The 26498-nt window shown below is 43.9% G+C and overlaps 1 protein-coding gene across 1 annotated transcript in view; it reads left to right on the forward strand.

Moving 5' to 3' along the window:
• Positions 1-26498, forward strand: part of cdk14 (cyclin dependent kinase 14) — a 278497-nt gene that overhangs the window by 75061 nt on the left and 176938 nt on the right. The window contains exons 4-6 of the mRNA XM_056286990.1: positions 13431-13525; positions 14212-14291; positions 17729-17823. Coding sequence (XP_056142965.1) covers positions 13431-13525; positions 14212-14291; positions 17729-17823 — 270 coding nt within the window. The remainder of the gene's footprint in view (positions 1-13430; positions 13526-14211; positions 14292-17728; positions 17824-26498) is intronic.

Consider the following 26498-nt stretch of genomic DNA (forward strand, 5'->3'; position numbering starts at 1 on the left):
GCTAATAGTTGCACTCCAGCTGTGCAGCAATAGCAGCGCACAGTATCTACTGAATGACAGATGTTGGCGATCAATTTTGTGTTTCTGTATCTTTCCATTTGAATTTGTTTTTCTTGCCTGCAAAATGTGTGAAAGTTTTTCAATTCACTGAACAATGGAAGTACACACGTCACCTTTAAATGTTGTTGCAAACAGCAATATTTTCTCAATAATAAGATATTTTGTTTTTTTTTAATATTTTTAATGCACACAAGAGTTGATATCTGAAAAACGGGGTTTAACCACTTAACTGCATTCATCGCTGTAAGATGATTTGTTTGATTATGAAATGCTGATTGGCTAGTTCAAAGTCCTGTTGCTTAGAGCAGTGCACTTCCCAAAGGGGTGAACTGCATTGCAACGAGTTGTTTCCTAGTTTGTTCTGGTTGATTCTGACCTGACAGTGCACAGCACCGATTCAGCTGCAGGGTTCAGTGTACGTTCTGTGTTTGGAGGTTGACAGAAGCCAAAGATCTTTGCTATTGTTATTGTTTGTATCTGTGTTTACGGCATTGTCTTTATGAGTGTGAATGTTTTAGTGGTTGCCTATGTGTGTGTGTGTGTGTGTGTGTGTGTGTGTGTGTGTGTGTGTGTGTGTGTGTGTGTGTGTGTGTGTGTGTGTGTGTGTGTACGCACTTCACCTACATTCGTTAGGACCAATCTGAGTTTTTAACCACAAGAGTGAGGACATTCTTGTAAAGTGAGGAAACATCGGCCCGCCCTCCCTTCTGCAAGGGTCTATATTAGGGTTAGGACTTGGATTTAGTGTTATGTTTAGAATTATGATTGGATAAGGTTCTGATGGTTAAGATTAGGGGTGGCACAGTGTTTGCACTGCTGCCTCGTAGCAAGAAGGTCCTGGGTTTGATTTCTGCCTCGGGCGGGGTTAGCACTAGAGGAGTTGCATGTTCTCCCCAGGCCTGTCGGTGTTCAGTGGCTGTCTGTTGGTAAACTGCATGTTCCCCCTGTGCTCAGGTGGGTTATCTCTTGAGTTTGCATGTTCTCTCTGTGCTCACATGGGTTTCCTCTAACATCAAAAACAACCCTTATAAAAACATGTAGAAGTCGCTCCTGTCCTGTCCTGTCCCTGACCACAAAATTAATATTTACCAGGAATCGGTCCCAGGGCGCTGAAGGAAAGGGTTGCCAACTGCTCCCAGCTGCCCCTGGAGGAAGGACAGCAGGATGGGAAAATGCAGAAGGAACATTTCTTCAGCCACCACTCCCTGCATGTGTGTGTCTAGTGTGTGTCAACTGTTAGACGAGTAAAGTCTGTCCTCTTCTCTCTTCTCTAACAGCATGTCTCCACCTGATCTTTTTCAGGCTGGCTTTACGCAGTGAAACTTTCACAAAGCTACATGCAGGTAGCCAGTTGTGAGCCACCTAATTTTCATGCATCTTAACAGAAACACAATGCAGTTCAAAAATAGACAAAGTTGCATGCAACACACTCAATTTGATAGTTTATTCCACTAATGTAACAAAACAGAGAACCAATGTTGGCAAAACAGCCAACCAACCATCATGTTTTAACAATATACATATAAATATGCAATATAAACAAACTAGCTCACTGTTGGTTGGCATGGCTCAGCTGATTAACAAAATGAAAAATTACATACTAACCTTTCATAAAGTATATATAAAAAAAAATCTCTTTTTCTGGCGCCATCCTCTTCTTCTTATCCATTTTGGTGATGATACTCCAAGTTGAAATCACTCACTTAAAATCATATCAACTGTCATAAATGAAATCATCACTTGATGCATTTTCATCGGCTGTTGCATGAAACTTGAGATGAAAATTTTCTTCTGCGTTTAACCATATTGTATAGGAGCAGTGGGCAGCTGTGGTTCAGCGCCCGGGGACAAACTCAACTTCAAAATTATCTTGTTTTCAGGAGTTGTTCACTGAGCAATTTAAACTTAATTTTCTAATTTACATTACAGATTGGGTACGTAATTGGGTTGGCTAGTCAAAGAAGGAGCTGCACAATGTGGAGAATTGAATCAGAATCAGAATCATGTTAATTCGCCTGGAGGTTTGCACATACATGGGATTTGACACTGGTTTCATGGCTCTCTCAGTGTACTTAACATAGAATAACAACACTACAACACAACAATCTTCAGATATATACACAAGGATCGACTATCTACTACTACTACTACTACTACTACTACTACTACTACTACTACTACTACTACTACTACTACTTTCGGCTGCTCCCGTTAGGGGTAGGCACAACAGATCATCTGTTTCCATCTCTTCCTGTCCTCTGCATCTTCCTCTGTCACACCAGCCACCTGCATGTCCCCTCTCACCACATCCATAAACCTCTTCTTTGGCCTTCTTCTTTTCCTCTTCCCTGGCAGCTCCATATTCAGCATCCTTCTCCCAATATACCCAGCATCTCTCATCCACACATGTCCAAACCATCTCAACCTCTTCTCTCTTGCTTTGTCTCCAAACTGTCCAACCTGAGCGGTCCCTCTAATATACTTGTTCCTAATCCTGCCCTTCTTCATCACTCCCAATGAAAATCTTAGCATCTTCAACTCTGCCGCCTCCAGCTCCACTTCCTGTCTTTTCATCAATGCCACTGTCTCCAGACCATATAACATAGGATTGACTATACACAGGTGAAATAAGAGGTGATAAAGTCCAATGGTGCAGAGAATTTATCAGAGATACTGAAATAGATGTTAGCAGGTTACTTACATACATGCCTGAGGTAGATGGATATGACAGCGCGTACCAGTATACGTACGATGTATAGTATATTATATACAAAATGATTTCTTGACAGTGTTAAGCGTTCATTTGAATGACAGCCCGCGCAAAGAAACTGTGTTTATATCTGGTTGTTTTGGGGTACAGTGCTCTGTAGCGCCTACCAGAGGGGAGGAGTTGGAACAGGTTGTGACCAGGGTGTGATGGGTCTGCAGTGATGTTGCCTGCGTGTTTACTGAGTCTGGAGGTGTATAAGTCCTGAATGGCGGGCAGGTTGGCACCAATGATTTTCTCTGCAGGCCTAACTGTCCATTGTAGTCTGTCCCTGTCCTGTTTGTTAGCCGAACCAAACCAGACAGTGATGGATGTGCAGAGGACAGACTGGATTATTGCAGTTTAGAACTGAATCAACAGTTCCTGAGGCAGTTTAAATTTCTTGAGCTGGTGGAGAAAGTACATCCTCTGCTGGGCTTTTTGATGATTGTGTCTATGTTGAATGCCCACCTTAGGTCCTGGGAGATTGTGGAATCCAGAAATCTGCAGGTTTTCACTGTAGACACAGTGTTGTTGAGTATGGTGAGGGGGGGCAGTGTTGGAGGACTCCTCCTGAATTCCACTGTCATCGTCACTGTTTTGAGTGTGTTAAGCTCCAGGATGTTATGGCCGCACTAGAACAACCTTGAATTAAAGGGGGCCTAGCATGCATAGAAATACTTCTCCAGTCATGACTTGCTAGCGAATAGCCAAAGAAATAATCTCTGAAATGTAGACTGTTTGAAACCAAAGACACTAGTAGAAAGAAATCACAAGGAGAAAAGGACCATCAATGTTCAGGTTACTCTTGAGCAAGTAGCATTGAAAATCTCTCCTGCTATACATTTGGATGAGTAAAGACCCACATCAAAGGAGATTTTAAGTATTAGTATGCTATACTTTCCTCGTTCTTTGTGTAACCTGCACGACAGGGGAATGGGCCTATGCTTGCGCAGGGACAGTTTACAGTCTAATGTCTAAGTTCAGTGGAGATTGGTGTAGGTTTTTTTCTAGACCGGATTCTAGTACTCACCCCAAAGACAACACACACACTCGTGGGTATAGTTTACAATAAAAAAACCAATTTATTTCAACAGTTCAAAGTAAAGTTATTTCAATATCAATACTAAATTAGATGTGTTATATATATATATATATATATATATATATATTTTACTCTATTATACTTTTTAAAAGTTCTTCCTAATATTCTATTTATTGTCTATATCTATCTATATTCTATTTTATACCCTTCTAATATATTACTCATGCAGCCATATTCTACACTAACAAATTAAAGAAAATAATCCAAAATAAAGTATGAGTGCACTCAAAGAAAATAATAAAGAAAAGAAAAGGGGGAATGATTCAGTCTTCCAATCTGTGCAAGGTGCAATGTCCAGATCCTACCACAATCACAGGGGCAAGTTAATGTAGAGGCGATGATGATGAATCCAAATCCAGGGCGATGATGGGGGCAATCCAAAGGGGGTATCCAAGGGTTCCAAAAGGGTGTAGCAAGGGGGGTTGTTCGGGGTACAAAAAAAACAGTCAGGATTCCAGCAGCGTACAAAACACAAGAGAAAAGAGTCTTCCTTCTTCCTTCAACGGGAGATCATCTGTCAAGGAAGCTTCGTGGGAGGGATCTTTTTTGTCGTAGTTCAAATGTCCTGTAGCTCAAATATCCGTAGTTCAAATATCAATAATTCAGGTATCCATAGTCAAAGTTGTCCGTATTTCTAAATATCCGTATTTCTCTTCTCTATTGTCGACGGTTGTTTGCATGGTTTAAACTCTGTAGCTCGTGTGCCTCCTAGAGGCTACTCGTGGAACTTACATACGTCACAGGGTACATGTAATCATGTGGGTTACATTCTCCCCCTCTAAACCGCATCAGTCTCTGCATGCGTCTAAACACTGTATGGTCTTGCAGAGGGCACTCTAGAAAAATCAGGGACATTTCTGCCCAAACTTTCGAAAAATGAGGCCATGGCTAGGACTAAAGGTCTTCCTAGTTCACCATAACAGAGTCTCTCAGGGGGATGTCTTTCTCTGATAGATCTTCTGATCGGTTCGCTCTCAGACGGGTTTCCGTTAGACAGGTCAGCCTGGCCTGTCACACCAGTGGGCAGTGCACTCTCGGGTTCAAGTGGGTTGTTTTCAGGTGAACGTCCTTCAATAGGTCCAAATTGAGGTACAACAGTAGTGGATGATGCGGGGTCTCCCTCAGGTAAGTGTCTTCGAACAGGTTGAGAGAATTCATCTGTGACTACTTCTGTCTCACGCCCAATTGGTTTCTTTTCAAGTAACTGATTGTGAACAGACTCAGGGGTATGGGGTACTTCACTAAGGAGTGGACTATCAGATTGGGAGAACTCCGACGGACTTGGATTCAACCCGACTGGGTTCAACAGTTCCGTGGCACGTGCTAGAGGGGTGGCCTGTGTGGTTGTCCTAATGCTTTGGGGAAACCTTGTGGAGATCTGTGGATAGCAATCCTCATCCTCGTCACTGCTGGGCATATCTGGGTCAACAATATTGTCGTGCCTGGTCTGCTGCGAGACTGTTTCCCTGCGTCTCAGCCTCCTTGTTGGTAAGTTTGTGTCAGGTTCTGAGACTTTATCTGTAACAGGTAGAAAGCCGCAGGGCAGAAGAAGGTCTCTGTGAAGGGTACGGTGTGGACCTTCACCCTGTTCTTGCTTGACGACATACACTGGGCCATCTCCCATCCTCTTCACCACAGTATGGACTTCCTTTTCCCATCTGTCCGCAAGTTTATGTTTTCCTCTTAAATTGACATTCTTCACCAGGACTCTATCTCCGGTAACAAGTTCTGCGGCTCTGATCTTTTTATCAAACCTGGCTTTATTCTTCTCTCCCATCTTCTTAGAGCTTTCAGAAGCAAGTGCATAGCTGTCTTGGAGGCGCTGTCGAAGATGTTTAACATACTCTGAATGCGACTTGAATCCAATTTGGTCTGGTGTAAGGCCTAGAACCAGATCAATGGGTAGTCTTGGCTGTCTACCAAACAACAATTCATATGGAGAGTAGCCTGTGGTGTCATTTTTCGTGCAATTGTATGCATGGACTAGCGGTTTGACAAAGTCCCTCCAATGATATTTATCCTTGTCTTCTAGTGTCCCGAGCATGCTGAGAAGGGTCCTGTTAAATCTCTCGACAGGGTTTCCACGTGGATGGTATGGCGTGGTTCTGATCTTTTCGGTTCCAATCAGACAGCACAACTCCTTGATGGTGTGGGATTCAAAATCTCTCCCCTGGTCACTGAGAAGGCGACTTGGAAAACCATACTGTACAATGAAGTTTTCCCACAGTGTTTTGGCAACCGTATTCGCCTTTTGGTCTTTCGTGGGGATGGCAACGGCAAACTTGGTGAAGTGATCCGTGATGACGAGGATGTTTCTAGTGTCCTTACTATCAGGCTCAATACAGAGGTAATCCATACACACCAGTTCAAGGGGATAACTGGTCTGTATATTCTCCATATGAGCAGCATGCTGGGAATTGGCTTTCCGCCTCACGCATCTTTCACAAGTCCTACACTTCTGTTCAACAGACTGAAACATCTTTGGCCAGAAAAATCTGGAACGAACAAGATGAAGGACACGCTGAGCGCCAAGATGACCGACTTCATCATGAAGGCCTTGCAATGCTCTTTCTCTGTGGCTACTGGGCAGCACCAGCTGATAGATCTGATTCCCACGATCAAGACATTTCCTGAACAGTACTCCATCTATAAGCTCTAGTCTATTCCATTCTCTAAGGAGCAGCTTGACTTCTGACAGTTCAGAGGACATCTCTTGAAAAGTGGGTTTTCGGTTTCCTTGAATGAAACTGATCACACGTCTGATAGATGGATCCTGTCTTTGAGACTGATACCAGTCATTGTGAGTCATTCCAGGGAGGGTGCCTTGTCCAGAGAACACAAAGTCATCAGGGATGGCAGAAGCATCTAAAGCTAAGGATTCGGCAAGAATGGGGAGTTCTGGCTGCAAATAGTCAGCCAAAGTGATCACAGAGTGGCGTTGACATAAAGCAGACAGCATGTCACCAGAAACAGTTTTGCTTTCTCCATCCAAAACCCTTTGCTTCAGCTCTTCTATCCTCGCTTTCTCCTGCTTGAACTCCTCATCTTCTTCTGACGGACTCTGGGGTCTTCTGGACAACCCATCGGCATCTTGATTGCTGATCCCAGCCCTATACTTTATGGTGAATCTGTAGGTTGACAGAGCGGCTAACCAGCGATGTCCTGCTGCATCAAGCTTTGCTGTGGTCAACACATAAGTTAGGGGGTTATTGTCTGTTAAAACCTGAAATTCTGTTCCATAGAGGTAATCATGGAATTTCTCACAGATGGCCCATTTCAAGGCGAGGTACTCTTGCTTGTGGGCAGGATAGTTTTGTTCACTTCTGGATAGTCCTCTGCTGGCATAAGCTACAACCCTCAGCTTCCCATCGTGTTCCTGATAGAGCGCAGCACTGAGACCATCGCGGCTGGCATCAGTATGCAGGACGTAAGGAAGATTGGGATTGGCGAAGGCAAGAACAGGGGCCGAAGTCAGTTTATCTATGAGAGTTCTAAAAGCAACGTCACACTCTTCAGTCCACTCATTTCCAAAAGGTAAGGTGGGATTGATGGAAGTCTTGACCCTGTCCTTCTTGTAAATCTTCCCTCTTTGCCTTTGAGCAACATAGCCAGCAGTTAGAGCATTCAATGGCTTTGCTATTTTAGAGTACCCTTCCACAAAACGTCGGTAATATCCAGCAAATCCTAGGAAGCATTTGAGCTCTTTTCTGTTGGTGGGTTGAGGCCATTCTCTCAAAGCAGAGACTTTGCTTGAATCTGTGTGGACTCCATTGGCATCTACAACATGGCCAAGGTATTTAACAGAAGTCTGGAAAAAATGGCATTTTTCAGGGGACAACTTTAGGCCATAGTCTTTGAGCCGGTTCAACACTTTCATCAATCTGGCCTCGTGCTCTTCTAGTGTGTCAGAGAAGACAATCAGGTCATCCAGAAATACTAGTACTTCATTGAGATGCAGGTCTCCAACACATTTCTCCATCAGTCTCTGAAAGGTGCTTGGTGCATTTGTCACACCTTGGGGCATACGATTAAACTCATAGAAGCCTAGAGGGCAGACAAAAGCGGTCTTGTGCTTATCTTCCTCTGCAACTTCTACTTGATAGTAGCCTGACTTCAGATCCATGACAGAAAACCATTTGGCTCCACTAAGAGCAGAGAAGGTGTCTTCGATGTTGGGGAGAGCATAGGCATCTTTGATCGTTCTCATGTTCAGCTTCCTGAAATCTATGCAGAGTCTTATTGCACCATTCTTCTTCTTGACAACTACAATGGGGGAAGCAAATGGAGACTCTGACTCGCGAATAATTCCAGCGTCTAGCAGCTCTCTTAGGTGTTGTTTGACAGCTTCTCTGTCAGAGGGATGAATGGGTCTGGGTCGCTCTCTAAAAGGGGCCTCATCCTGGAGTCGGATGCGATGTTTTACTGCAGTCGTATGACCATGAGACAAGTCATCAACAGCAAACACCTCTGGCATGCTGTTCAGCTGGTGTGTGATCCGTTTTTTCCACTCTTCTGGAATGGGGGAATCTTCCAAATCAAAGTTGGTGGTGTTACTCTGAGACTGAGGGATGTCAGGCACAGTCATATTTTGGGATTCAGACGGCATCACATACTGTGCTACCATCATTTCAGCTATCACCTGCCTTGGATGCAGTGTGACACTACGATCAGTCACATTTCTGAGAATGACAGGAATCTTGTTTAAAGATCGAAGTGGAGTTTCTATCAAGGAATTTTCAACGAACACTCCACCAGGTAAGGAAACGGTTTCAGGGGATTCGACCACGAAAAGGGAACGTGGGAAATGTTTCTTCACTCTGACATCTCCAAAGACAGACACTTTTCTTCCTGGTGGAATGGTGACAGGATGGCGTCCATGCAACTTAACATGATTGGCTGAAATCTCTTCCTGATGACTTAGGGCAACATGCTGGAACAGCAAGATACAGTCACTATTGATATTGGGCCTTTGTAAGAATTCTCTTCCATGCTTTTCTATGCCACCTTCATATAATCTGTCAAGGACATTGGTTCCAATCAATAGGGGAATCTGAGTGTTAAAATGGCAATTTGGCACAATGAGAACTAATGAAGAGACCTGTTCAGCTACGCCAGTGATGCTGCTGGGGAAGGAGATGAGGGCTTGGATATAACCCTGGTAAGGAACATGTTGGCCACCTGCACCTTCTATCTGGAAAAGAGTCTGAATGGGCTGGATGGGGAGGAACGATAAGTGGTTCAAGTAGAATGTCTCTGAAATGGTTGTTACTTGGGAACCGGTGTCAAGGATTGATTCACATTCTATTCCTTCAATGGAGACAGATGCAGTGCAGCGTGGCCCTACAAGTTCACAGGGAAGGGATAGGCTATTTTGGTATCTTTGTCTGTATCTATTTTTTCTTGTCTGGGTTCTATTCATAATATCATTAATGGGTTTGGGACTGTTATGCTGGTACTTAGCTCCTGAACGTCCCGAAACAGGAGCTGCTACTAGTTTAAAGGCATGGAGGTGAGGGTATGCGTATTCCTGTGAGCTTCACGTTTTTGTCTCAGCTTGGTGTTCTTTTGATGGACAAGAGCGGGGTTGGGGGCACTCACACAGTGGGCAGCAATGTGACCATCTCCACCACATTTAAAGCAGAACCATGGCTTGGGAAAACGACGCGTGTAAATTCGAGGTGTGGAGGCATTCATGACCATGCAGCTGGTTTCAATCTGAGTTCTGTTTGGCTGTGGTTCTTCCTTGATGGAAAGGGTTGCAATTTGTTTCTTTAACTCAGCTACCTCATCGCGGAGTTTCTGTGTGTCTTCATTTTTGTTTTCGGCTGGGCCTTCGATTCCATAAACAGTGTGGGCATGCACTGAAGCTTTTGAGCTCCCTAGATGTTTCTTCATCCTATCTAGTTTAGCTGAACGACGGCCTTCTTCTGTCCTAAGCTGATGAAGCATGGGTTTGGGACTGTTATGCTGGTACTTAGCTCCTGAACGTCCCGAAACAGGAGCTGCTACTAGTTTAAAGGCATGGAGGTGAGGGTATGCGTATTCCTGTGAGCTTCACGTTTTTGTCTCAGCTTGGTGTTCTTTTGATGGACAAGAGCGGGGTTGGGGGCACTCACACAGTGGGCAGCAATGTGACCATCTCCACCACATTTAAAGCAGAACCATGGCTTGGGAAAACGACGCGTGTAAATTCGAGGTGTGGAGGCATTCATGACCATGCAGCTGGTTTCAATCTGAGTTCTGTTTGGCTGTGGTTCTTCCTTGATGGAAAGGGTTGCAATTTGTTTCTTTAACTCAGCTACCTCATCGCGGAGTTTCTGTGTGTCTTCATTTTTGTTTTCGGCTGGGCCTTCGATTCCATAAACAGTGTGGGCATGCACTGAAGCTTTTGAGCTCCCTAGATGTTTCTTCATCCTATCTAGTTTAGCTGAACGACGGCCTTCTTCTGTCCTAAGCTGATGAAGCAATTCAGGAAATGAGGGTGGGCTATTTTTTTTCTGTTCAAGCTGAAGACCTAAAATCAACGAGTGGTCCCAGCATCCTCTGCAGAACTGTCTTATTAAGTGTTTTTCTGAATCTACAAGTGAAGCTCCCCCTCTAGAGATGACTTTAGTGAGGAGGGTCTGAAGTCTGAATAAATAATCAGATGGCTTCTCTCCAGAATTCTGGTTTGCACTCAAGAATGCAGCAAAAAGCTCTTCTCCATCTTCTACGACTCCAAAGGCTGATTCGATGTGGTTTACGTACGCAACAGGGTTTGCACTGACACCAAGCGGTTTCACCATGTCAGAAGCTGGACCAGCCAAACTCTCTAGAACCTTTCCGATTTTTTGTGAATCGGTGACATAGGTGTCACTTAGAAGCAGCTCAACTTGAGTTCTCCAAGCTTCATAATCTACTTCCCCATTTGGCTTTGGAAGCCTACCTGAGAAGGTTCGAATTTTACTTGGGCTACTGTATGGTTGTGTTGACTCATTCTTAATAACATGTTCTACTACTACGTTCTGGATGCTCGGGGGATTAATGATGTCTTCTTCAAGGCTCATTGAATTACGCATGGATGAGTGTGTGGTTGGAGCACGGTGAATGTCAGATATAGATGGCCGTCTGTTACATTCTTGGGTCATGCTAGGCATGTGCTCAACATCAATGCTAGGCTTAGTGTCTTGCATAGGGCTGTGTTCCGGTAAAGACGTGTTGTCAGTTTTCTGTGATGCTGTAGACCGAATGCGCCTCAGTTCATTTTTTAAGATGGAGGCATAGCCTGACATGGCACTACCACCAATAGCGCTGAGTTCTTCGAGATATTGCTGGGCTAAGTCTTTGCCTATTTCCTCTTGACATATTTGTCTAATTGTTCTGACATTCCATAGAGTAGTTGGATCAACAGGGCTAGGTATAAGGCCAAGGGTATCTGGGGTTATCCTGGTGATTGACTTTTCAGCCAGCTTGCGCAGGGACAGTTTACAGTCTAATGTCTAAGTTCAGTGGAGATTGGTGTAGGTTTTTTTCTAGACCGGATTCTAGTACTCACCCCAAAGACAACACACACACTCGTGGGTATAGTTTACAATAAAAAAACCAATTTATTTCAACAGTTCAAAGTAAAGTTATTTCAATATCAATACTAAATTAGATGTGTTATATATATATATATATATATATATATATATATATATATATATATATATATATATATTTTACTCTATTATACTTTTTAAAAGTTCTTCCTAATATTCTATTTATTGTCTATATCTATCTATATTCTATTTTATACCCTTCTAATATATTACTCATGCAGCCATATTCTACACTAACAAATTAAAGAAAATAATCCAAAATAAAGTATGAGTGCACTCAAAGAAAATAATAAAGAAAAGAAAAGGGGGAATGATTCAGTCTTCCAATCTGTGCAAGGTGCAATGTCCAGATCCTACCACAATCACAGGGGCAAGTTAATGTAGAGGCGATGATGATGAATCCAAATCCAGGGCGATGATGGGGGCAATCCAAAGGGGGTATCCAAGGGTTCCAAAAGGGTGTAGCAAGGGGGGTTGTTCGGGGTACAAAAAAAACAGTCAGGATTCCAGCAGCGTACAAAACACAAGAGAAAAGAGTCTTCCTTCTTCCTTCAACGGGAGATCATCTGTCAAGGAAGCTTCGTGGGAGGGATCTTTTTTGTCGTAGTTCAAATGTCCTGTAGCTCAAATATCCGTAGTTCAAATATCAATAATTCAGGTATCCATAGTCAAAGTTGTCCGTATTTCTAAATATCCGTATTTCTCTTCTCTATTGTCGACGGTTGTTTGCATGGTTTAAACTCTGTAGCTCGTGTGCCTCCTAGAGGCTACTCGTGGAACTTACATACGTCACAGGGTACATGTAATCATGTGGGTTACATTTGCATGTGTGTTTACCTGCTTATATAAAAGTAAAAATTATCAGGGTCTCTCATCTCATCACATCATCAGCCACTTCTCTGGGGTCGGGTCATGGTGGCAGCAAGCTAAGTAGGGCACTCCATACGTCCCTCTCCCCAGCAACGCCCTCCAGCTCCTCCTGAGGGATCCCAAGGCATTCCCAGGCCAGATTGGACATGTAGTCCCTCCAGCAAGTTCTGGGTCTACCCCGGGGTCTCCTCCAAATTGGGCATGCCCGGAAAATTTCCAAAGGAAGGTGCCCAGGAGGCATCCTAATCAGATGCCCAAACCACCTCAACTGGCTCCTTTCAATGCGAAGGAGTAGCGGCTCTACTCCCAGCTCCCTCCAGATGTCCGAGCTGCTCACCCTATCTGTAAGGCTGAGCCCAGACATCCTATGGAGGAAACTCATTTCAGCCGCTTGTATCTGTAATCTCACCCTTTGGAAGATTGACTGGTAAAATGAGAGCTTTGCCTCCCGGCTCAGCTCCCTCTTCACCACAACAGTCCGGTACAACGTCCACATTACTGCTGAAGCTGCACCAATCCTCCTGTCAATCTCCCACTCCATCCTACCCTCACTCGTGAACAAGACCCCGAGATACTTGAGCTTCTTCACTTGAGGCAAGAACTCATCCCCAACTTGGAGGGAACAATCAACCATTTTCCGGTAGAAAACCATGGCCTCAGACTCAGATTATCAGGATATACAGTAACAGTCTGGCCTAGCTAATGGAAGGTATCCAACCTTGGAGGGTTATGTATCAAACAGAATAGAAGCAGCCATCCTGTTACCGGTATTGTCATATATGATCTAACATACTTTTTGTCTATTCTGACACGCCTGATCACCAAGACATGTAACAGCAATAGGGTCTATGTATTTAGTTTAGTGCCTCGTTTTCTGAGCATCTAGATTATAGCTACTGTGATGTCTTTTTCCATGAGCTGTAATGACACAGAAAAGTACCAGATAAAAATTAGGCCTACATACAAACGTACAAATTGGAAGTGTTTGGATTGTTGTCATTATCCTTTGGTACCTGAAAAGTTGAGTTTTCAACCCCTCCTAACTTGTATTTCTCTCTCCTTTCTTCAGCCGACGAGCCCCAAGTTTGGAAAGGCAGATTCTTATGAAAAGCTTGAGAAGCTGGGAGAGGGTTCATATGCTACGGTTTACAAAGGCAAAAGCAAGTGAGTTGTGTGTGTGTGTGTGTGTGTGTGTGTGTGTGTGTGTGTGTGTGTGTGTGTGTGTGTGTGTGTGTGTGTGTGTGTGTGTGTGTGTGTGTTTGTGTTTGTGCATCTTAAGGTGAAAATTTAGACCAACATGGGTGTCACTCAGTCAATGTTAATTCTGTAGTCTTTTCTTTGTGTCTAACATCTATCACTCAGTGATAAATGTTTCTGTAAAAGTAGTAACAGTGTGCACTCAAAATTAATTAGTTTTCATATCTATCTAATGAAAGAGGTGCAGATACAAGCATGAAATATAAATTATTTCAATAAAAATGGAATCTAATGGTTTAACAAATCTACAAAAAATTGCACTGTTTTATCTTTTTATTTATTTTTTCTTTTTTGCTTCTTTATCAGATAACAATCAAAATGGAGAACATGAAATAAGATCTAAAAGCTCAAATTTCTTAGGAATGACGTAATTTTGTGTTTCTTCTCAGTGCGATGGCTTTGACTGGTGAAAGCAGTTGTAATCCTTTAGTCTTGTACCATGTTTTACTCCACTGCTGCTGAATTACATTTCAACAGCTTGCAGAGCTATACACCTACTCCATCCCCCAATTAAACAAGATTGAGTTGATTCTTTTTATCATGCCACGAAAGCTACAGATTCTTATTTATTGTTGTTTCTGCATTGTTTCTAGGGTGAATGGAAAGCTTGTGGCTCTGAAGATGATTCGCTTGCAGGAGGAGGAGGGGACCCCTTTCACAGCCATTAGAGAAGGTAAGGTTCAGCTTTAGTGGATTTTTAGTCAAACATCTAGACCTGTGGTGGATCTGTGATGTATTCTAAAAAAGAGGTCTGCATATTGCATATTATTTTCTCACTTCTTGCTGTGGTATCGTACAGATTCTTCCCAACACTAAGCCTCCCCATTCCTATGCATAGGCAATCATGCACAGCAGGTTGTGAGTTGGCTACGCCTCTCAATATTTAGTTTCATTTAGCATTCGCTTATATCCAAAGTGAAGTACATCTGCGTGGTAGTTGGCTTGTATAGCATTAGGAGTCTAAGCCACGGACTCTTACTGGAGACTCATCCCAACTGGGGTTTGATCCCCTAATCCCCTGTGGGAAAGCCAGCCTTCTTATCCAGCTGTAATATGCTTTAACTTTGTGAGAGTCTTTGCTCATCTGGATTTCAGTAGACATACGGGTGCACTCACTTCCACAGCTACAACTGGTATTCGTATTTAAATGGGGAAATGATTGATTGATTTGTGTGAGCTTTGGGCGAAGCCGTAAAAGCCATTATGCAGGTGCCCCAACAGTGTTCAAAGACTTTCACCCTAGCTATCAAAGAAAACACATTCAGTGAGCAAAGAAAAAAAGGTGAACTACACTTATTCAGCTTGACGTAACAGGTAGCACCAAGCCAAGAAACGTGAACAAAATAATAGCCTGGAGGTGTTGAGGACATACATAGACCTAGAGACCAGTCGAGACCCGTGTGTGTGTGTGTGTGTGTGTGTGTGTGTGTGTGTGTGTGTGTGTGTGTGTGTGTGTGTGTATTATTGCAAGTGTTTTGGGGAAGCGGGTGCACATGTGAGCGAATCCAAATCACAATTGGCCAGTCAGTCAGGTAATCAGTTGGTTCCTTTTGGTTAGGGATAGTGATGGTGAATTTGTAGGGGAGACTTTGAGGAAGACTATCTGTCTATAACGCAAACATGCTCCTCAGGGGCATCTGTATGAGGGGCCATGAGGGACATTATTCATAATTAACTCGTTCATATACTATACTGAAAACCACACACACACACACACACACACACACACACACACACACAAGTGAAATGCATACACAACTGACACACACTCACATAAACAGTGTATGAGAGGATTTCAGTTAAACCGGAAGACATTTCAGGTGAAACGGATCCCAGCAACCAATCATTTCAACTCAGAGCAACTTGCAACGATCAGTTGCTGCCCTATTGTTGTTGCGTTTGACAGGGCTCTGGTGATCTCTGGTGCGGCCAATATAGTGTTAAGTAAAGCTGCTGCTTCAGTAAGATTGCTTGCAGGCTGTTGAGCAGACATCAGCGTAGCGAACGAACCAACAGCACGCCCATATTATTAGCCCATATTATGTTTATCGCTCTTTTCTCAAACATCTTCCGGTTAAATTAAAATGCCCTCCATTTCACCTGAAATGTCTGCCGGTTTAACTGAAATCCTCTCATACACCGTTTATGTGAGAGTGTTTCAGTTGTGTATGTAAAAGCATTTTGCCTGTGTGTGTGTGTGTGTGTGTGTGTGTGTGTGTGTGTGTGTGTGTGTGTGTGTGTGTGTGTGTGTGTGTGTGTGTGTGGTTTTCAGTATAGTATATGAATGAGTTAATTCTGAATAATGTCCCTCAGGGCCCCTCATACTTCTGGGTAGTGTATCGGGCTATTCTGTTGCCTACCAACACAGGGATCAGCGGTTCGAATCCCTGTGTTGCCTCCGGCATGGTCGCGCGTCCCTACCGACACAATTGGCCGTGTCTGTGGGTGGGAAGTCAGATGTGGCTATGTGTCCTGGTCGCTGCACTAGCGCCTCCTCTGGTAGGTCAGGGCGCCTGTTCAGGGGGGAGGGGGAACTTGGGGGATGGTGTGATCCTCCCACGTGCTACGACTCCTGGTGAAACTCCTCACTGTCAGGTGAAAAGAAGTGGCTGGCGACTCCACATGTTTCGGAGGAGGCATGTGGTAGTCTGCAGCCCCCCCCCCCCCCCCGGATTGGCAGAGGGGGTGGAGCAGTGACCAGGACAGCTCAAGGGCAGCAGTGGGGTAGTTGGCCGGTTACAATTGGGGAGGAAATCCACACACAAAAAAAACAAAAAACATGTTCCTCATAGAGGGGAGTACTGCCTTTGGTCTGCGGGGTTTTACAACAGTCCTTTAGGTATTCACATGGCATAGATGTATTCATGAAGGTCCCGTCACTCACAGGCTCTTAGCAGATCTGCCATCAACGGTACTGTGTGCACTTGGAAATTTTGCTAAATTAATCACATTGGCTATACTCTGAAAATCCCATTTAAATCTTATAACAGAAACGGCTCTTGCTATGCCAGTCTCACTGTTTTAAATGAAATCATTCCTTGTGTTGTTTCACTGAGACCAGAGATTTCCATCAATTGTTTGAGAGATTGGCTTCGTAATTGCTTTAGAATAAGCTTGACTGTTTGCTGCAACTATCTAAACAGACTTTTGGAGCCCAGGAAAACCTACATGTGAAGACTTTTCTCCACTTCTAGTTTCAGCAGGAACAAGCACAGTGAGGGTTTCGACTGTTACATCTAATTGCATTGTTCACATTGAACCTCTTTAGCTGAAACAATAGACAGAGCTTGAGCTATACCAGTGAATTAATGGAAGGCTTGGTCCTCACCCAAGGCACAGTTTTTTTTTGTGTTTTTTTTTTATTTCCCCCCCCTTTTTTCCCCAATTGTAATTGGCCAATTACCCCGCTCTTCCGAGCCATCCCGGTCGCTGCTCCACCCCCTCTGCTAATCCGGGGAGGGCTGCAAACTACCACATGCCTCCTCCGATACATGTGGAGTCGCCAGCTGCTTCTTTTCACCTGACAGTGAGGAGGTTCGCCGGGGGACGTAGCGCGTGGGAGGATCACGCTATTCCCCCAGTTCCTCCTCCCCCTGAACAAGCGCTCCAACCAACCAGAGGAGGCACTTAGTGCAGCGACCAGGACACATACTTACATCCGGCTTCCCACCCACAGGCGGCCAATTGTGTCTGTAGGGACGCCTGACCAAGCTTGAGTTAACACAGGGATTCGAACCAGCAATGCCCGTGTCCGTAGGCAATGAAATAGACCACTATGCTACCCCCAAGGCACTGTTTTAACTCCTAACTGTCATTACTGTATAACTAGTTTTGAGGTTGTTGACAAATTCTTGTGAGAATTTACGCCTTGAAATCCACCCTCTTCACTTTCCACTTTACATTTTGCTCTTCCCAATCCTCTGGTGGAAGTTTGAAGTGCTGATGATGTTTTTGGCTCATGTTGCATCACAGTGATACCACAAATGCTGATACATCATTGCAACTCCTCCTGTGTCATTCCTGGATAGATTTCACATTCCTCTGCTCTCTCTCTCTCTCTGACCCACTCTGACCCCACACTTACCACCCCTATCCCCACTGTCTTTGCAGCATCTCTTCTGAAAGGTCTGAAGCATGCCAACATTGTGCTGCTACACGATATCATCCACACCAAGGAAACCCTGACGCTGGTCTTTGAGTATGTGGTGAGTGAGGTTAATGATTTCACATTTTACGGTTGGAGCTGAAATTAGAATTGGAATCCATTTTTACAGTTGAGTCAAAAGAAAGGGATTTTTTTTTTTAATTTGGCAGGGTCAGTGTGTGCCAGTAGGTTTGTTAATATGAGCTGAATTTTTCCTCGGTTACTTAATGTTGATTTTACTGATATGATGCCTGAAAAAGGAAATGCACCCTTTATAGAATGAAAAGTGTGCTCTTTATACAGGACAGTTTAGGAATGTTAATAGTCTCTCAAAATAGAGTCTGGCCTTAGTTTGATGCCACATGATGGCAGCCATAACCACCACAGTGGCATTTGTATTTATGCCTGTAAAAGGACTGCTTGGCCTAGTGACCAAGCAGTCATTTTACAGGAAGCGAGCCTTTTCATAAGGTTTCCAAAAGTGCTGAAATACATTAGCCAGCTAAAAAAGGGTTCAACTGTGAATTGAAAATGTCTTTCTTTTATATTGGCTGCAAATAACCCAAATTCACTGTTATCTCTTCTGATATTCAACCAGTAATAATAGTTTTCACTATAGTGCCATATCTCACAAAAACTTTTACAGTGGTTTTCAGACTTGTTCTGCCCCAACAAACAACTACATTACTCACAAAATATTTATTAACAAAATAATTCAATAGCTCATTTTAAGCTATAAAATTTCATCAAAAAGAGCAGCAACACAACCATTCAAACCAGAGAGGTCACAAAATTAAAACTGAAAAGAGGGAGAGACAGAAAAGTGTGTGTGTGTGTGTGTGTGTGTGTGAGTGAGTGAGAGACAGACAGACAGACAGACAGACAGACAGACAGACAGACAGACAGACAGACAGACAGACAGACAGACAGACAGAGCTGGCCCAAGACAGCAGCATCCCTGGTTGAGCACGATGCAGGCACTCTTTACAGACCAAGCTAAGCGAGATGCACTGAGAGCGAAAACTAACTCGCATATAAACAGTAAATTCATATCAACAGTGTATGCATTGATATGAAAAGAGAACTTTAGTCTAAAATTGTAAAGAAAAAAGAAATGCATGAGAATAAAAACTAATTTGCATATAAACAGTAAATTCATAACAGAGTATGCATTGAGCCGAAAACAAAACTTTAGTCTAAAATTGTAATGGAAAAAAAAGACACACTGAGACTGAAAACTAATTGGCATGCACAACGTGAATACAACCATAGTGTCAACGCACTTGACATCGAGTTGAGTTAAAAAGAAAACTTTTAGTCGGAAATTGTAAACGTAACTTAAATTTGCAGCATTAAAACATTTGCTATCGTAATTATTTTTTTTTTTGCCTACTTCCAAACTAGTGAGACACATGTGCCTGTCGGTGCTCGCACATCTTTTTAATCCTTGGTAGTACTGAAGGGCCACTTGCAAGTCCTGTTCAACAGAGAGCCGTGACCTCCTGTTGTTCTTCATGTAAACCAGAGTAGAGAATGCCAACTCACGCAGGTAGGTCATGAAGTTGCTCAATAGCATGGCTGGAGATGGTTGGGTACTCCTGATGCAGAAACCAACCAAAACTGATCCAGTGGGAGCTCACTAAATTTGAGCTTCAATGTGTGGTCCATACGGAGCTTTGCGCATTCCTCTCTCTGTCTCAAAATGAGCTTTTCTACTGAGGATTTCTGATTGAATGGGTCTCAAATTCAGCCATAGTCCTTGATGTCAGCTACACATGGAAAATAGCACTCAAACCTCTCTTAATGTCTGAAGGTGTTCGGCAAATACAGTGCGCTACCTGGCTGCCCGTGGCGTGGCTGATGCCAGTGGGAACATGTCCATGGAGCCCTGCTCCAAAGCCTCGTGCCACAGGGTAAGCTTGCCCATAAACCCCCAAATCTTGTCTGTGGATGACAGAATGTTTTCATTCCTGCCCTAAAGCTTGGCATTTAACTCGTTAAGATGCCCAAATATGTCTGCAAGGTAAGCCAGCTTGGTGCACCACCTCTCAACCACAAATTTGTCCTTATGTGTTCACTTGAAAACTCCAAAAGCTGTTCTCGAAGCTCATAAAGACGGACAGGACTTTTCCCCATGACAGTCAACGCACCTCAGTGTGGAGGATAAGGCGTTGATGATCAGCTCCCATGTCAGCGTAGTTTGGAGAAGAGGCGAGACTTCAGGGGCCGTGATTGGATGAAATTCACCATCTGTACAGCCTGATCCAGCACCTCAGCCAACTCCGGGGGGGCAATATTTTTTTCCTAGGATGAATCCGGAAAGTTCCCGCCCTCAGGCGCTAGGATTGGCCAGATCTGCTTGTCAGTCAACTTTCCGAAAATATTTGCCGTTAAGTTGGCACAGTTAGCTTGGTTGCAAACGTGGCTAGCAAACGTGGCTAGGGTTAGGGTTGTTGTGAGTTCGCATCAGCCTTGACTGACAGGCAGATCTGGCCAATCCTAGCGCCTGAGGGCGGGAACTTTCCGGATTCATCCTAGGAAAAAAACATTCGCCTCCGGGGGCATGGTTTTGGCAACTAATGCCTCTCGATGCAAAATACAGTGGTTTGTCACAATATTTGGGGGTTGTGTTTTCACCTTGGCAATAAATCCTCTCACTCTCCCAGTCATGCATGTCGCACCATCTGTGCAAAGACTGACACACATATCCCAGGTCAGATCTTCTCTTTTAAATACTTATCTGTTACCCTGAATATTTTTCCCCCCGTTGTATGGCTTTCCATGTCTTTGCAGAAGGGCAAAGCCCCACTTATGTCAGTGGATTCGTCTATTTGTACAAAAAATTTTCCACTCATCTGCAGTTTCTCAGGTCAATTGTTGCTCAGTGTCATCTGACATGTTGCCGATTCCTCTTTTCATTGTATTTACAGATGAAGGCACTTTTGATACCACATTTGCGGCATCTGGACCTAGCATGACAACTGCAATTATTTTTGCAAGTGGGGAGGATCTCTACTGTTGTGTGAGGTTTCTGCTGCTTTGCAATAAGCTCCACTAGCACAGAGGTGGCTAACCATGTGCCATGGAGAGCCATGTGTATGCAGGTTTTCATTCCAGCCGGACTCCAATACCAGGTGATTTCACTGATTAGCAACCCTTCAACCAAAGAGGAAGAATGTATCAGTGAAATCACCTGGTGTGGAGTCAGGTTGGAATGAAAACCTGCATACACATGGCTCTCCGTGGCACATGGTTAGCCAACACTGCACTAGCACGTAACTTGCCTCCATCGCCTTGTCAGATACTTTCACACAATCCATCAAACGGTCTTGCTGCTTCTGGTTCAGATCCCGCGCTCTTTTGAAGTACGCTAAGTCTCTCTCAATGTGGAAGGGATGTTTGGTTTCCAAGTGCCTCTTCAGCTTGGTTGGCACCATGTTAGCATTAGCCAACTTCTACCGAGAGATGACGCACTCGGGCTGAGGGTTGTTGACATCCCCAGTCCAGCTGAAGCCATAACACATGTAGCTTTCGTGATACTGTCTACTGACAGTTATTTTTCTTCTTTTCTGTAGGTGTTGCGTCATCTGGTGGTGGATTGCTCCGCACAAGAAAGCGATCCATACCCCTCACAAATTTCATATGTTGTTATCCTCATTCACACTGGCTGTCAATCGGGGCCTTTGAGGTGTCACATTCTAATAATTCCCACATCTACTGCACAAATAGCGAAAGCTGGGGTTCCCTTTGAACGAAGGTTTTTAAAGAAATTATTTTTTAGGTGGACAATTTGTCTCTGTATTGGGAAATGAGTATGTACAAAATACTGACAGAAAATTAAACATTTGTTAATAACTTTTTAGTTGTATATTGCAGTAATATGTATGGTTTCGCAAAATCTCACAGCGCACCTGGACTTGCCTCACGGCACACCATTTGGGAACCTCTGTATTATTAGATAATTATTTAATCTAGAAATGAACAGCAAGACCAATTTCCCCACAAACTCATGTTGGTTTTCAACCCTGCTCCATGTAATGGAGGCTAGTATTAAATTACTGTTCATAGATGAATCAAGCACTCATGATGAAGTGGTCATAGATGGAGTGTAAATATTTTAATAGAAACAGGGCAGAACACGGTAGCAATGCAAATGTAAGAAGATTGTGGGGTTAAGTTAATAGCAATAACATATCAGATAGTATTGCTTTTAATGATTTTATATGTGTGTATGTGTATGCATTTATGTGTGTATATACAAAAATCTCCCTCTCACCCTTTTTTCGAGTGGTGTGTGTCTTCCTCATGCTCGGGTCCTCTATCAGAGGCCTGGGAGTTTGAGGGTTCTGCGCAGTATCTTAGCTGTTCCTAGGACCGCACTCTTCTGGACAGAGACCTCAGATGTTGTTCCTGGAATGTGCTGGAGCCACTCTCCCAGTTTGGGGGTCACAGCTCCTAGTGTTCATATTACCACTGGGACTACTGTGGAGTTTACTTTTCACATCTGATCTAGTTCTTCCCTCGGCCCTTGGTATTTTTCTAGCTTCTCATGCTCTTTCTTCCTGATGTTGCCGTTGCTCAGGCAATGATCCCTACATTTATTATCGATACATCATCTAAATTGATCACTACTGCTGTGTTCTGTTCCTTGTCGACCCCCACAATGTCTGGTTGGATAGCCAGCACCTTGTCAGTCTGGAACTTGAAATCCCACAGGATCTTAGCTCTACTATTCTCAAACACCTTTGGCGGTGTCTCCCATTTGGACTTGGGGACGTCTAGTTGTATTTAACACAGATGTTCCTATGCACTATCCCAGCCACTTTGTTATGCCTTTTAGTGTATGTTTCCCAACTAGAATTTTACACCCTTCTACTAAGTGCTGGACTGTCTCAGGGGTGTCTTTACACACCCTGCATTTTGGGTATTGTCTGGTGTGGTAGAACCCTGTCTCAATTGATCTGGTGCTGAGTGCCTGTTCTTGTGCTGCTGTGATCAGAGCCTCTGTGCTGTCCTGTCCAACCTTTTCTAGCCACTGGTAGGATTTCTCGATGTCAGCCATATCTTCTGTCTCTCGATGGTACAGCCCATAGAGGTGCTTAGTCTTCTGTGATACCTCCTCTTCTTCTTCCTCTCTACTCTGTCTTCTGCTGCCTGAGGTACTCACTTACTCACTTAGCAGTTTGTCCTATATATATATAATACAAGAGAGCAACTACATCTTCTTCTGGATTGGAAAGGCTGTTGAAAGGAGAGATGCTGGAGTGGCCTTTGCCATTAACAACAGAATTGCGTCCAGATTGCCCTCTCTACCATTAGGAATCTCTGAGAGGATTATGAGTCTCTGAGTCCATGTGGGGAGAGAATGCTTCTCATCAATGTCTATGCTCCAACCATGGCGTATCCAGATGAAGACGAGGAATTTTTATACTAGAAATTGGCTGAAGTAGTGACAGTGTAGCAAGTGCAGACAAGCTTCTCATTTTAGGAGACTTCAATGCAAGGATAGGCAAGGACCACTTAACCTATGATGGTGTCATCAGAAAGTTTGGCAAGGGCAATAAGAATACCATCCATCCATCCATCCATCCATCATCTTAATCGCTTATCCTGCTCTCAGGGTTGCGGGGATGCTGGAGCCTATTTCAGCAGTCATTGGGCGGCAGGCAGGGAGACACCCTGGACAGGCTGCCAGGCCATCACAGAGCTGACACACACACACACACACACACACACACACACACACACACACACCCATTCATTCCTAGGGACAATTTAGTATGGCCAATTCACCTGACTTACATGTCTTTGGACTATGGGAGGAAACCGGAGCCCCTGGAGGAACCCCACGCAGACATGGCGAGAACATGCAAACTCCACACAGAGGATGACCCGGAATGACCCACCAAGGTTGGACTACCCCGGGGCTCGAACCCAGGACCTTCTTGCTGTGAGGCGACCGCGCTAGCCACTTTGCCACCGTGCCAAGGCGACCTCATGTTGAATTTCTGTGCTGAGCGTGACCTGTATCACAAACATCTTCTTCTCTCAGCCTGAAAAGAACTACGTCACCTGGATGCATCCAAGATCAAAGCATTTCCAATTGTTAGACTACATTGTGACTCACAGGGCAATCTTGACAGAAGTACTCTCAATAAAGATGATGCGTGGAGCGGAATGCTCAACTGATCACTACCTGGTCCAAACACAGTTGCGAATGAAACTAAAGATGAAGTCACGATAAACACCATGTGAAACACTGAAGAAACTGGGTACCAACAAGCTAGCAAGTACAGAACATCAAATGAGACTAGCTGCAGCAATCACATCTGCTGTTCGAAATGAAGAAAGGGTTGCAACAGGCACAAGTAGCGTTGAAGAATGCTGGACACAAATGAAAGAGGCCATCTATAATTCAGCAAAAAGAGGTGCTTGGTCATCCAAAAAGAAAATTGCCTGACTGGTTCCAGCATCAAGATGAAGCAATCCAAGAACTGCTACAGGAAAAGCAAATGCTTAACAATGCCCACCTGAAAGAGAACGCTGCAGATCGAAATGATATGCATTGACTCTTCTCTGTGCTGAGAGCCATCTACGGCCATAGAAGCAATACGATAGCACCAGTAAAATCGGATGGAAGTAAGATGGAAGTAAGCTGTGTGCACTTCTGCAATCTGCACCCTCTTGAATCAAGAAGGATCAGCAAATCCAAATGCATGCCAGTGGCTTACAAGAAGGCAGATAAGAGAAGACGTCTGTGAGCCGATCACAATGGCTGAAGTAGAGAAAGCACTTAAAGACGCCAGAAGTGGGAAGGCACCAGGACAAGATGGCATCCCATCAGACATCCTGAAGCATGGCAGCTCAATACTAAGTCAGAGCTACTAAAGCTCTATATTGCCTGCTGACAGAACCTATGCCTTCCTCAAGACTTCAAAGATGCTTTAATTGTGACCATCTACAAGAAGAAGGGTGAACGAAGCGATTGTGGAAACCACAGTGGGATCTCACTTCTGTCGACTGCTGGAAAGGTCCTGGCTAAGATCCTACTGAACCGGATAAAGATCCTTTCAGAAGAAGTGTTGCCTGAAAGCCAATGTGGTTTCAGAACTGGTAGATCTACCACAGACATGATCTTCACCCTGAGACAACTCCAAGAGACAGCGACCGAACAGCACCAGCCACTTTACATTGTTTTTGTGGACTTTTCAAAAGCGTTTGACACTGTTGATTGAGAGACACTGTGGAAAGTGCTAGAGACTTATGGCTACCCCCAGAAACTGATCAGCATCATCAGACTTTTCCATGATGATATGACAGGGAAAGTATTGTTAGAAGTGATAGGGGTTATAGCTGCCTTTTTCCCTCTTCCTTTTTTCTTACTTACTTGGACTGGTTTTCATTGAGAAATTATTGGAGGCGTGGTTAAGCAGCATTTATAAGAGGACGTCACTGTGAGGTGCACGTGCATCCCCTGGAGTTAATTAATGGCAGCAGTTTGCATAAACGCTTCAGGATATGCCACTTTGAAAACACTGTTCAGGACACTACAGGTTCACGCCATTCTAGCTCAAGGACTTTGAAGAAATCCAACTTTCTTTTATCGTTGAGGATCCAAACACCATCAACCTAAGCTGAACTAAAATACCAAGACGGAGTCCCCTGCTTACGGGAGCTGAGACCCATGGCCGAGGCCTTATCGGACCTGCTAACTGCTAGCCTGCTAGTGCTACCTCAGTAAGCTAGCCCACCTCCCAGCTATTTCTTTTGTCTTGGAAATCCGTCCATCTTCCTGTTTCTTCCCTCGTTTCCAATTTTTCTTCACACTCAAGGTTAGGACTAGTATTGTGTGTTTAACCCTTAACCCCTAGACCCGCCTAGTCCATATCATAATTTGGGTGCTCGTCCGCAGTTTATTTAAGATTAATGTATATGTTCGATAAAATCAGTTAGCAATTAGACATCAGTTAGCGAGTTACATCCACTCATTCTGTTTGTGAGAAGAGGCACAGTTGAGTTGGATTCAGCCAGGGAAAAGCCATATGTTGCTACGTTTAGAAGTAGGCCACAGACATATGGCTATGTGAAGAATAGCTGTATGGTGTTAACTTCTCACATAAAACAGATGGTTGTGTATGTATGTAAAACTAAGTTAGCTAGAAGAGAAGTTAGTGAATGCATTTATCGTGTGTTGAGTTAAAAATGGGGATATAGGTCTACAGGTTGATAACAGGTTGGTTTGGCTTGTTAGCTGATAGCTACTTGGCTAATGGTGGCAGGTGTTTTGCTGGTGTGTACTGCAGTGTATCGGTTTTGTGGTCTTCGAGTAATGTCATGAGCGCTCTGTGTGCAGGTGGTTCATATCAATTTCTGGGAATATAGCAACTTATGATCTACCTCTTGTTGCAGGTTATATATTTTGTTGGTAAGGCTATTTGGTCATAGTTACCTTAGAGGCAATTTTGTGAGAGTCGTCTCTTTTGGTTTGCCTTTTTTTTAGAGAATTTGATAACAATAACCTGGCAACATTCTACGTAGAGGAGTTTTGTGGGTGTGATTTTGGGTGCAAGAAGTTGTGTAAGCTTAAAAAAGAAGATTTGCTTGCAGTAGCTCAATATTGTGACGTAGGCATCACCCCAGGGGCTAAAAATCCAGATTGTGGAGATCCTGATTTCAGTGTTACACCTAAAAGATCACGTACATGAAAGAGCAGAGCGAGCGAGAGAGGGGGAGCGG

Source organism: Lampris incognitus, chromosome 9 (assembly GCF_029633865.1).
Source record: "Lampris incognitus isolate fLamInc1 chromosome 9, fLamInc1.hap2, whole genome shotgun sequence".
NCBI lineage: Eukaryota > Metazoa > Chordata > Actinopteri > Lampriformes > Lampridae > Lampris > Lampris incognitus.